The 13,257-nt window shown below is 38.7% G+C and overlaps 1 protein-coding gene across 1 annotated transcript in view; it reads left to right on the plus strand.

The window, feature by feature from the left end:
* The window catches only part of KMT2C (lysine (K)-specific methyltransferase 2C), a 187,666-nt gene that overhangs the window by 108,653 nt on the left and 65,756 nt on the right, over positions 1–13,257 (plus strand). Inside the window, exon 30 of the mRNA XM_006895137.1 lies at positions 7,748–9,451. Within this exon, the coding sequence (XP_006895199.1) occupies positions 7,748–9,451 (1,704 nt within the window). The remainder of the gene's footprint in view (positions 1–7,747; positions 9,452–13,257) is intronic.

Here is a 13,257-nt window from a genome sequence, read left to right on the forward strand (position 1 = left end):
TTTTCCCCACCCTTTTATTTTTAGCCTGTCTTTATCTTCATTTTTCAGGTATGTCTCTTGTAGACAACATATTGATGGATTTTGTTTTTTTATCCAATCTGCTACTCTCTTTCTCTTCAGTGGTGTATTTAAACCTTTTGTAACTTTTTAACTGCTCTACTAGATAAGTAGTAACTCCTCTATTTTGGCCAACAGCCAATAAAATAAAAGTTACACAACTGTCAGACAGAGTCTGAACATTCTTATTTATTGAAAATATTGCTAATCTCTGTAGGAAACCCAAAAAAATATATTGAACAACTATTAAAATTACTGAATTCAATTTAATTATTTATTATTCAAAACTTAAAGAAATTGTTTCAATTTCCTTTTGTCTTTTTGTCTGTCAGATTATAGACAAGCTTCCTGCCCCACTCCTTTAAATGAGATACTGAGTTTCTCAGAGACATAGATTGGTTTTGATACATTAATAACTGGTACATATTTTGAGTTCAGAGGTTTTTCCTTGTTTCAAATCTTGTGTGTGTGTGTGTGTGTGTGTGTGTGTGTCTGTGTGTGATTTGAAAGTTTACAGAGCAGATTGGTTTTTCCATTCCCATTCATAGGCATTTTGTTTTATGACATTAATAATACCCACTGTATAACCCCCGCACTTCCTCCTTCCTCTCTGGAATTCTCATTTCCATTACTTTCTTTTCTACCTCTTGCTACCTTTAGAGCTTTATTCTTAGTTAGATACTGTCCCTTATGGTGTATTGTTGGGCTGACAGTAGAACAACAGGGTGAGTTATGGTCCATTTTTGAAGGGTGACTATAGGCATAGTTCCACGATAGTTCCGCGAGTCTCTTATTAGACCAGTAAGACTGGCCATTTTTTATGGGGTTTGGTTTTGTTCCACATTCCAAAGTTCGGGTTTGGTTTGGGATTGTTGGGTTTGGGTTTGGTTTTGGTTTTTGTAAGTTTTCTAATCATATTGGGTTGAATTTTTTGTTTTGTTTTTCCATTTAATCATTAATATGCATATTGTTTTACAATACTGACATTAGATTTTGTTCAGTCATTCTTATACATTTTATAGCATTTATTATAGTTACTTAATGTCATTGTTTAAGTACAGTGGCTGATCAGCCTTTTAGTACATGTTGTCTTTCACTTCACTCTTCTTTGCCATTTATTAATTTTTACTCCCCTCTCTTATCTAATTTTTGTTAAGTATCAAAAAATTATTCTATATAAATGTTTCTTTAGCTTTTAGAGTGGTCTTATACCATCATTCTCATCCAGTGGCTAACACGTTACTTAGCATAATTTTCCCTAGATTCCATGTTATGCAGTATGTTTTACAAGTTCTTTATTGCTTTTCAGGGCTGCATAACATTCTTTTGTAGATATACATACCATAGCTTTTAGTCATTGATCAGTTCAGTTGATGGGCAGTTGGGTTGTTTTGAACTTTTTGCTATTGTAGATACTGCTTCAGTAAACACAGGTGTGTATGTGTCATTGTCCATGCTCTTATTTCTTTGAAATGCATATCTACTAGTGTTTGCTGGGTACATTGTAAATTCTGTCCCCAACTTTGTAAGGCAGTGCCAAACTGGTTTCCATAGTGGCTGCATACTTTACATCCCCAGTAGCAGGTTTGGGAGTTCCAGCCTCTGCACACGATCACCATTGTTTGTTATTTTCTCTTGTAGGTTCCCTTGTTTGAGCTCTTGTTGTTTTAAATCTGCTAAAGATCTTTAGTATTTTTCATGTGTTTGTTGTCTGTCTGAATGTCATCTTTGGTGTCTTCATGTCTTTTGCTCACTTTTTAATTGGGTTGTCTTTTTCCTATTGAGGTAATCAAATTTTCCATAAGTGTTAGACATGAATCCGTTGTCAGCTATGTTGTTGCTAAATATTTTTCCTCAATTTGTAGGTTCTGTTTTTATTTTGGAGAAGTCTTTTTTTCTTTGGCTTTTTCTCTCTTATTTATTTTCATTTTGTATTGGTTTCCATACAGAATTCATATACATTGCATTTCATTCATATACATTGTGATTTATATACATTGCTTCACTCACACTGTTTCATACAATCATTCTTATGCATTGTGTTTTATAAAATTAATCACTATTGATCTATGCCCACTATTTCCTCACCTTTTCAGATCCCCACTGGATCTTTGCTAATTTCTTCAGCCTCTCTCTGGAGAAGTCTTTGGATGAACATAAGAATTTAACTTTCCAGGGGTCCAAATCATCTATCTATCTATTTGTGATTTGGAAGATTTTATTATATTTGATGGTCTATTTATGCTATTGATTAGGTCTGTTAAGTTTACCTCTATTTTTTTCTTTAATGATCCTTTCTACTTTGATTATTTCTGTCTAGGCTTTGGTCTATCTTGACTTATTTTTTTATGTAGTATGAGGTATGGACTTGTTTTCTTTTTCTATAAGTAGATAATTTTGTTTTGCTAGCATCATTTGTTTTTGTTGTTGTTGTAATGTACAGTCGAGTTGCCTTTTACTCCTAGTGACCCTGTGTACGACAGTCCTAAACTCTCTTCTATTCTGTGCCAATCTTACTGTCTCTGACACACCTATCTCTATTACCCCAGTGACTGAATCAGTCCATCTCGTTGGGGGTCTTCCTCTGCTGTGCTGTCCCTCCACCCTCCCAAGCATGACATCCCTCTCCAAGGACTGATCCCACCTTGCAGCATATCCAAAGTATGTCAGACGAAGCTTCAAAATCCTTGCCTCCAAGGAGCACCCTGGCTTAACCCTCTCCAGGACAAACTTGTTCTCCTTGCAGTCCATGTTATATTCAGTACTCTTCTCCAGCACCACAGCTCAAAGGCATCAACTCTCCTTCTATCTTCCCTAGTCATTGTCCAGCTCTCTGATGCATAGCAAGTAATTGCAAAGACCCTGGCCTGTATCAGGTGCACCATAGTCTCCAGACTGACATCGTTGCTCTCCAAAGTACTGGAGAGGTATCTGATGGCAGCCTTTCCCAATACAATTTGTCTTTTAATTTCCTGGCTGCTGGTACCAAGAAGGTTGATTGTAGAGCCAAGCAAACTGAAGCTATCAACAATCTCAGTCTCTTCACCATCTGTCATGATGCTGCCAATCAGCCCAGTGGTGAGAATCTTGTTTTCTTAATGTTGAGTTTCAATCCATATTGAAGCCTGCGACCTTGACCTTCCGCAGAAAGCACTTCAGGTCCTTCTCAGTTACAGCAAGCAGGGTTGCAAATAAATGCACCAACAGCCAGAGCCAAAGAGGAGGAAATAGAAGATTTCTACCAGCTTTTTCAGTCAGAGATTGATCGAACATGCAATCAAGATGCATTAATAATAATGGGTGACTGGAATGCAAAAGTTGGGACTGTGGAAGAAGGATTAGCAGTAGGAAAACATGGACTTGGTGGCAGAAATTAAGATGGAGATAGAATGATAGAATTTTGCACTATCAACGACTTACTCATTGCAAATACATTTTATCTTGTTGTTGTTGTTAAGTGCCGTCGAGTTGCAGGCGACTCATAGCGACCCTATGAAGGAGAGTCCTCGACACTTGGGTGCCTTTCATCCTCTCTCCAGGTTCATAGGAATACATTTTATAAGAAACATAAATACATAGAAATGGAAACAAGTGCCCATCAACAAATAAATGGATAGAGAAGCTGTGGTATATTCACACAATGGAATACTATGCAGCACTGAAAAACAAGAAACTCTGAAAATAATATACAAAATGGGTGGCCCTGGAGGACATTATGCTGAGTGAAATATCTCAGTTACAAAAAACAAATACTGCATAATGCCACCATTACAAAACAGGACTGACATGGAGGTTGGGGGGAACTAAGAAAAGAAAGGATAATGCATACTGCATTGAAACAGATGAGTAAAAGAACTGCTTAAAAGGAATATATGATTAGGTATTATTTGCATGACAACAGTCCAGAATAAGAGCTGCCATGTAAGGTGGACTAGGTCAGATTGCAGGGGTGGGGGTGGGGTGTACAATAATGAAAGATTTTTTTTTCCTTCAAAGAGAAAAGTGAACTGGGGAAAGGAGTCATCAAAGAGAAAAATGTGCAGCAGTGAATGAATGCAAGAAAATCCAAGCTCTCTATAAACTTTCATTAAAATCTCAATTTTTAAAAAGGGACAAAATCCCAGATAACTAAATCCAACATATTAAAAAAAAAATTAAAACATCATCGATCTTGAAAAAGTGGGATTCATACCCTATATGAAAGGATGGTTCAGCATTAGGAAAAACAATCAATGTAATCTACAAAACAAAGATAAAAACCCACATGGTCAATCAATGCAAGAAAGGCATTTGATAAAATTAAACATGTTTTCCAGATAAAAATGTCCAACAAAATTGGACTAGAACAGAAATTTCTCAACATAATTAATAGCATATATACAAAACCAGTGGTCACTTTTACTCATAGATGAAGGCATGTCCCTTATGAACAGGAACCAGACAAGGATGCCTTTTAACACCTTTTTTTTGTTGTTCATTGCAATCAAGTCAAGCATGACTCATAGTGACCCTATTAGCAAAAGACGTGAAGCCTTTCTGTAACTATCATTTCTCAGAGTTCATGGCATTTCCAGAGGCATGTTGTTTAGGAAGTGTATGCCACTCCTGCTTCCAGTTTAACACCTTATACTCAGTATGTCTTCCAAGTCCTATCTAGAGCAGTAAGAAAAGAATAAGAAATAAAAGGCATCCAAATTGACAAAGCGGGAGTAAAATGATTTCTGTTTGCAGATGATATGATCCTATTATATAAAATCCCAAAGACTTAGCAAGAAAATTACTGGATTTAAATGACCAGTACAACAAAGCAGAAAGATATAAAACAACATGAAAAATTAGTTGCATCTATCTATAGTAAAAGAGAATATCATGAAAAAAAAAACTGTATTATTTATGATTGTTGTTGTGTGCCATCGAGCTGGAACTTACCCATAGCTGTTCCTCTAGCTAGTTTTCAAAGGCAGTAAACTGCATGAGAGGACACTGCTAATCCTTCTCCAAATTGTGACTATTTACTGTTCAATCATAAAACAAAATATTCACCTCATCCGGGGTTTTCCTCTCCTGTACTGACCTTCCAACCTTCCAAGCATGATGTCTTTCTCCAAGGACTGGTCCATCCTGGCAACATGCCCAGATTATGTGAGGCAGAGTTTCATGATCTCAGTTTTTTCTTTTGTTATCTGTTCACATTGTCTACTTTTGTATGTGTTTATGTAGGCTGTAGGTATCTAAAATTTATTCCATTTCTTCCTGGTTTCCAAATTGATTCGTGAATGGTTCTTTATAATATCCTTACCCATTTTAATAAAATTTTATCAAATTATTTCCCATTTTTAAAATTTGTTGTTGTTGTTAACAGTAAGATTTATTTGAGCTGTATCTTACTGCAGACACTGGGGTTTGCCCATCCTGTTCTTGATGTACAAAGCCCAAACATTCTGCCAATTCTTCAGTAGTTAAACTAGGAAGTTGATAGCCAGCTGGATGTTATATAAACAAGTTAATCTTCACACAGCCGACAGCCACTGACAGACACAGGACTGTTTTCATCTGGAATTTGATGAAGGACATCACCTCATCTACATTGGCCACCATGTTCTCACTTTGGGTCAGCAGAGATGAGAACTTGCCAGCTTTATTTAGACCTCAACCTAGGATTCATCTTACTTCTTGGCCAGCATGTTGACCAGCCTTTTATTTTTGTTGAGGCTTTTCAGCGCTTCAGTGTCTATATGGGGGACACCCACAACCTTAGCTTCATTGCAGTGCAGCTCATCTCTAAGAGCACACACTGCGAACTTAGGGCATGTGGTGAACTTGAACCCAGAGTGTATACATCAACAACTGTTAGTCTGTCTTCTCAAACTAGAGTGGGATCAGCCAAGGCCTGCTCAGGCATTCCCTCATGTTTTAAAACCCAGGGTGGGGGTTGGTGTTATTACTCTTTATTTCACTTGCTTCTTTTGGCTTGTAATCTGTTTTGTCCAAAATTAATGTTGCCACATTTGCCCTTTTCTTGATTGCTGTTTGCTTGAATTCTTCCTCCAAGAACTGATCCCTCCTGATAACATGTCCTACTTCCATGAAGCAAAATCTCATCATCTGTGCTTCTAAGACATATTCTAACAACTATGAGATATCATCTCACCCCAATCAGAATAGCAAAACTTAACAGAACAGCAAGCAACAAATGGTGGCGAGGTTGTTGAGAAACTGGAAACCTTATTCACTGTTGGTGGGAGTGTAAAATGGTGCAACCACTGTGGAAAATGGTGTGGCACTTTCTCAAAAAGTTGCAAATAGACCATTTGACCCAGCAATTCCACTACTGGGAGTATACTCCAAAGAGACCATAACTGACATCCAAGCAGATATATGCACACCCATGTTTATTGCTGCTTTGTTCACAATAGCAAGGAGTTGGAAACAACCTAAGTGCCCATCAATAAATGAATAGATAGAGCAGCTCTGGTATATTCACACAATGGAATACTATGCTGCATTGAAAAACAAGGAACTCATGCAATATTATTCAAAATGGATGACCCTGGAGGACATTCTGCTGAGTGAAGTGTCTCAGTCACAAAAGGACAAATACTGCATAGTGCCACTGTTGTAAAATAGGACTGACATCAGGGTTGGGCGGAGGCTGAGAAAGATGGGATAAATAATGTATACGGCATTGAAACAGATAAGGGATATGTGATTTGGTATTTTTGTCATGACGGGAGTCCAGAACAAAGGCTGCATAGTGGAGTGGACCTGGTGGGAGGGATTGTAAAACAATTAAAGAATTTTTCTTTTACTTTTCAAAGAGAAGAGTGTTGGGGGGGAGGTAAGCGGGGGCAGGGAGAAAAGTACAACGATGAATGAATGGAAAGCCAAAGTCTGTAAATTTTCATTGACATTAATAAAAAAACCCCACAGCTTATACAATATATAAGAAATCTAAACCACCCCAACCCCCACCCCGACCCCCAGAAAAGAAGAGAACTATTCTAGGTGTACTTCTTCCAGATCAGGTTTGTTTGTTCTTCTGGAAATTCATAGTTTAATATTCTTCACTTATATACAGTCCAGAAATAAAATGTGTGCATTCTCATTAAATTTGAACGATTTTCTAAATCTAGCCTTTGAAGCAGCTGTGATGGTACTTAAAATAATGAAGTAGCTGTTTACTTACTTTATTCTAAAATGCTATGTAATTTTACATATTTAAAAAATCTTCATGTGTTAATTCCTTTAAGAATTAAGTCTTGAGTTAGTCTGTGTTGAGTACTAATGTCACATGCAAGGCATCACAGTCAGTTGCTTATTTTGTAGCTTTCTTTATTGTTTTATCTTACTCTTAGATACGTAGTCTATAACTTCAATGAAAATGTTCCTAATTTTTTCTTTACTCAGAAAAATGTTTCTAGAGTCAGTGTTTCACTTATAAAGAAGCTATAAATATGACTTTAGAAAAATCTTGTTAAAAAATAGAAATATTTTATAACATTTATCAGTCCAAATTTTTGTGATTTTTGTCTTTGACTGCATAAAATGTTTTCTTCAGGAGATAGTCTTCTGTACCAGTCCTCCATTATCATTAGCCAGTATTTTAATTTAATATCTATACAGTTCAACAAGCAAGAGTGGATTCCCCTAGTGTATGTACATAAGTAATTTATTTCTTTTATTATTTCAGATTCGTAAACAACAAAAAGAGCATGCAGAGCTAATTGAAGATTATCGAATAAAGCAGCAGCAGCAACAGTGTGCAATGGTCCCATCTTCCATGATGCCTGGTGTCCAGCCCCAGCCATCCCTTGTTCCAGGAGCCGCTCCACCGTCCATGGGCCAGCCCAACTTCCCCATGGTGCCGCAACAGCTACAGCACCCGCAGCATGCAGCAGTCCTTCCTGGCCACACCAGTCCTGCCAGAATGCCCAGTTTACCTGGATGGCAGCCCACCAATGCTCCTACTCACTTATCCCTCAACCCTCCTAGGATTCCACCCCCAGTTGCTCAGTTACCAATAAAAGCTTGCACACCAACCCCAGGGACAGTGTCAAATGCAAATCCACAAAGTGGACCACCACCTCGGGTAGAATTTGATGACAATAACCCCTTCAGTGAAGGTTTTCAAGAACGAGAACGTAAAGAACGTTTGCGAGAACAGCAGGAAAGACAACGAATCCAACTCATGCAAGAAGTAGATCGACAAAGAACTTTGCAACAGAGAATGGAACTGGAACAACATGGCATGATAGGCTCAGAACTTGGTAGATCATCTGTGTCCCAGATTCCATTCTACAGTTCTGACTTAGCCTGTGATTTTATGCAACCTCCAAGATCCCTTCAGCAGTCTCCACAACATCAGCAACAAATGGGGCAGGTTTTGCCACAGCAGAATATGCAACAAGGTTCTGTGACTTCTCCCCCTACCCATACTTTCATGCAAACAAATGAACGAAGGCAGGTAGGGCCTCCCGCCTTTGTTCCTGATTCACCATCCATTCCTGGTGGAAATCCAAATTTCCATTCTGTGAAGCAGATGCATGGAAGTCTTTCTGGGACCAGCTTCCAACAGTCCCAGATAAGACCTCCTTTCCCACCTGCATTACCAGAACCTTCTCCAGGAGCTAGTAGTGGTCTTCCAAGTGTGCATGACCCTGCTGTAACCCATGGACAAAGTTACCCAGGATCAAACCAGTCCCTTATTCAGTTGTATTCTGACATAATCCCAGAAGAAAAAGGGAAAAAGAAACGAACAAGGAAAAAGAAAAAGGATGATGATGCAGAATCCACCAAAGCACCATCAACTCCCCATTCAGATGTAACTGCTCCGCTGACTCCAGGTATCTCAGAAACTACCTCCACTCCTGTAGTGAACACACCAAGTGAGCTTCCTCAGCAAGTTGACCAGGAGGCAGTGGAACCTGCAGACCCACCCACCTCTAATGCAGCAGCTGACCAGCCATGTACAGAATCTGAAAACAAACTGCCCATTAATGAGTCATCACAGGGAGCTCTAAATTCGCAGACTCATGCAAATCCAGAAATGGATAAGCTCCCCCCTGAAACCAGTAGTAAAACTGAAGAGGTAAAACTGGAACAGACTGAAACAGAGCAGTGCCCTGGCCAAGATGAACCTCAATTGGAAGAACAAACCAGCAATAAGGAGGAAGAAAAAGCTATAGCTCATCCTGTCTCTGCAGCCCAGAGCCCACCTCATCCCGTTGGAGGCCCTGCTGCCAAAGATACAGGAAATGAACTTCTGAAACATTTGTTGAAAAACAAAAAGTCAGCATCCCTTCTAAATCAAAACCCTGAAGGCAATTTTTGTTCAGAAGATGACTGTGCAAAGGATAACAAAACAGTTGAGAACCAGAACCCACCTGAAGGATTGGTAAGTTTGAATCATAAGTGGTAACTTTTGTTCTGTTTTGTTTTAGATTATAGTTACAGCAGATTAGAGTGTCAACAATTATTTTTTATACTCTGTCTTGCATCCTTTTTACTCTAATGGACTGGGGTTTGTTGTTTCTTTGTTCCTACCTCCATGAAGTCCATGTGTTTTTAGTTACATTCAGTAAGTCTACAGACTGATTATTACTGATCTAATCAATGCAAATACCTTTATTGTATGAATAAGAGTACTTTCCAGTAAGGTGTTTGAAATACAGAACTAATAAAACAACTTTTTTGATACTCTAAAGAGTTCTCAAAGATTGCCCAGATTAAGAACCTGTTGTGTTATAATGTTTTAATTTTGAATGTAATACAACCATAATCTTATATGTGGATACTATTTCCTCTGTGATTTTCTATGTTTTCGTTTTCGTTTTTAACTGCCTTCCAGTCAACTAAACTTAAAGCTGCTCCCTGAACATCCAGTCTGAACCTTGCCCCATTCTGTACCACCTCATGATCTTTATCATGCTTGAACCCATGGTTCATTTTGTTGAGGTTCTTCCTCTCTTTAACTGTCTCTCTATTTTCCAAGTTTTATATCTTTTTTCCATATAATAGTGTCTCAATAAGTTTTGTGGCTATGTTCTTTTTTGCCATCAAGTCATCTGTGACCCATAGTAACCCTGTGTACAACAGCTCTGAAGACTGCCTTGTCCTGAGCCAACCTCACTGGTTTCCAACATACTTACTTCTGTTACTCCAGTTACTGTATCAATACATCCCATCTGGCATCTTCCTCTCCTGCACTGTCCCTCCACCCTTCCAAGCATGATGACCTTCTCTAAGGACTGGTCTCTCCTGACCCACATGCCCAAAGTATATGAGACGGAGCTTCAAAATCCTAGCCCTTAAAGAGAAACTTGGTTTCACCTTCTCCCAGAAAGACCTGTTTGTTATCTTGATGGTCCAGTGGTATATTCAGTACTTCTCCAGCACCATAACTCAAGGCATCAATTCTTCTTTTGTCATACTTAGTCATTATCCAGCTATCTGATATATAGCAAGTAATTGCAAAGACCATTGCCTGAATCAGGCACATCTTAGTCTCTAGACTGACATCGTTACTTCTCAGTATTCTGGAAAGGTCCCTGACTGCAGATTTACCTCATGCAATTATTCTTTTGATTTCCTCACTGCTGGTGCTAAGAGTGTTGATTATAGAGCTGAACAAGCTGTGGCTATAGAATGTAATAAAAGTATAGTTTGCTTGAGCTTTAAGTTGTTAAACTCAAGAGTTTTGCTCTTTATAATAACTTAATTATAAATGGACTTTTATACCCTCACCTCCATTTTCATTAACTTCCTTGAGAGACTTCCCAAACAGAAGTTTCTAGGTCATGAGAGTTAATGTATTGTTAGCTATTTGTTGTGATATAGTCCCTCTTTTTCAAAAGCTGTAGTGCTTCTTAAGTGAGATTATTTTATCATTTTCATTTTTAATTGAATAAAAATGGGACCGTTATTCAAATAAGATTTGCTCTTGTTTTCTTATTCCTGTGTTTGACCATCTCCTCGAGTATGGTTGTAAATTTTATAAAAGTGGTTAAGCTTTTTCAGTCACATGTACCAGTAAGTAGGCATATGTTCTACAGTTCTCTTTTCCAAGATTCTTTTTTTCATTCAGCCAGTCTTCAGCGTGTCGATGCCCTTTCTGTATGCTCACAGAGCTGCTTCTGTAGTACAGTTGTTGTTATTAATTGCCATCAAGTCCTAGTGACCTCATGTGTACATAGGTGACCTCAGTTGGGTTTTCAAAGCCATGGCCTTTTGGAAAGCAATGCTGGTCTCTCTTCCAAGGTACCAGCTAGTAATTGAGTGCTTAACAGTTGGGACCACCAAGTGACTCCACAGTGTCATTTAACAATAATTAGCTCCTGGAAAGGCCCAGGCTGCATCTTGAGTGACTTTATATCTCAGAACCTCATATAGTACTTTGCAGATAGTAAGTGTTCAGCACTTGGGTCATTCCAAAGACATGAGGTTCAAATCTACCAGCTGCTCTGCAGGAGAAAATGGGCAGTCTCCTCCTGTACGATTAAACTGTCTCTGAAAACCCACTAGAGGGTCAGCAGTGGGTCAGTTCTGATTTGACGGCACATAGCAACAACAGTGGTTATATAGGGAGATCTGGTGGCATAGTCAGGAGGAAGTTGTGCTGCTTATCAAAAGGCACTGCCTCTGTGGGGATTCAAATCCACCAGCACCTCCGAGGGGGAAAAAGATGGACAATCGTTTACATGCAATATGTAGCCTCCATGAACCTGCTAGGGAAGGATCTGCTGTGATTAAGTTTTGACTCAACAATTTTGGTTATAAAATACAGGATGTTATGGAAGAAAAAGACATGAAGTCAGTTTCACATGTGTAAATGTTTGTACTCACTGATAGATACTCTTATATCCATCTTGGGGGCAGCAAGGGATGGGGGCGTTTAACAGAGGTCTGACTCTTTACCTGGATTTCAGATGTTATTCTGTTCTGATTATGAAGTGTCATTGAATGGGTTTTGGTTCGTAGTGACCCTGTGCACATGCTCTGTTTGGACCCATTCTTGGCAGCCACTGTATCAGTCCATCTCATTGGGAGTCCTCTTTCTTTAACTGACCTTACTTTACCAGGTGTAATGTTCCTCTCCAGGGATTGGCCCCTCCTAATAACATGTCCAAAGTATGTAAGGTGAACTCTGACATTATCACTTCCAAGGAGCTTTCTGGCTGTCGGTTTTACAGGACAGATCTGTTTACTACTTAATTTTTTGGCAGTCCATGGCATATTCCATGTTCTTCCCCAGTGTCTTGTCTTCAAAGGTAACATTTCTTCATTCTTCTTTATTTGTTGACCAGCTTTTAGATGCATAAGAGGTGGTTGAAAAGACAATGGCTAGAGTCAGCTGTCACCTTAGTACTCAGTAACATTTTAGTCTTCCCCATGTAAGAGGTCTTTCACAGCGAGTTTACCCAACCCGATGCTTAACTTGCTGTTTCCACGGATGTTGATCATGGATCCAAGTAAAATGAAATCTTTTAACAACTTGGGTGGTTTCTCCCTTTATCATGTTGTTTCTTGTCCAGTTGTGAGGATTTTTTTTCTTCTTTATGTTGTAAAGTAATCTTTACAGAGGACTATACTCTTTGATCTTCATCAGTAAGTGTTTCACATCCCCTTCATTTTCAACAATCCAGGTTGTGTTGTCCACATATTGCAGGTTGATGGGTCTTCATGATATTCTGTTGCTGCTGTCTCAATTCAGCTGTCCTTTCCCTCTGCTTACTCAGTTTTCCGCTGAGCAAAACCAGGAAATTGAACTATATGATTCATATGGAAGGTGCAATTATTGTCTCATTCTAAGGGGTAAAATAACTTCCTTTCTAGTTGCAGTTACAGCAAAAATGTTATGGCTGTACTTGGACAGATCACTTGTTCTCCTTGCTAAATCTCTTCTCATTTATAAAATAGATTTGAGCAAAAGAAGACCTGTCTAGTTGGAGACGATTTACAAACCCTGAGAGATTAGACAGCCTTTGTGGCAGGTGATAGTGCAAAGCCAGGAGTCTCCTTAACTGCACTTAATTCTGGCTCTTCTACATAAAGCACTGTGAACAGGTCAGCCTCGTTGGACCACAGCTGCTGCTTCTGTGAAATAGAATTATTAATAGACCCTAGTTCACAAGATGATTGTAGAGATTAAATGGTTTAAAATATGCCTAGTATGTTCAACAAAGAAAAAAGTAACGTTCTATC

Source organism: Elephantulus edwardii, unplaced genomic scaffold (genome assembly GCF_000299155.1).
Source record: "Elephantulus edwardii isolate Elephantulus edwardi_28Jun2011 unplaced genomic scaffold, EleEdw1.0 scaffold00161, whole genome shotgun sequence".
NCBI classification, from domain to species: domain Eukaryota; kingdom Metazoa; phylum Chordata; class Mammalia; order Macroscelidea; family Macroscelididae; genus Elephantulus; species Elephantulus edwardii.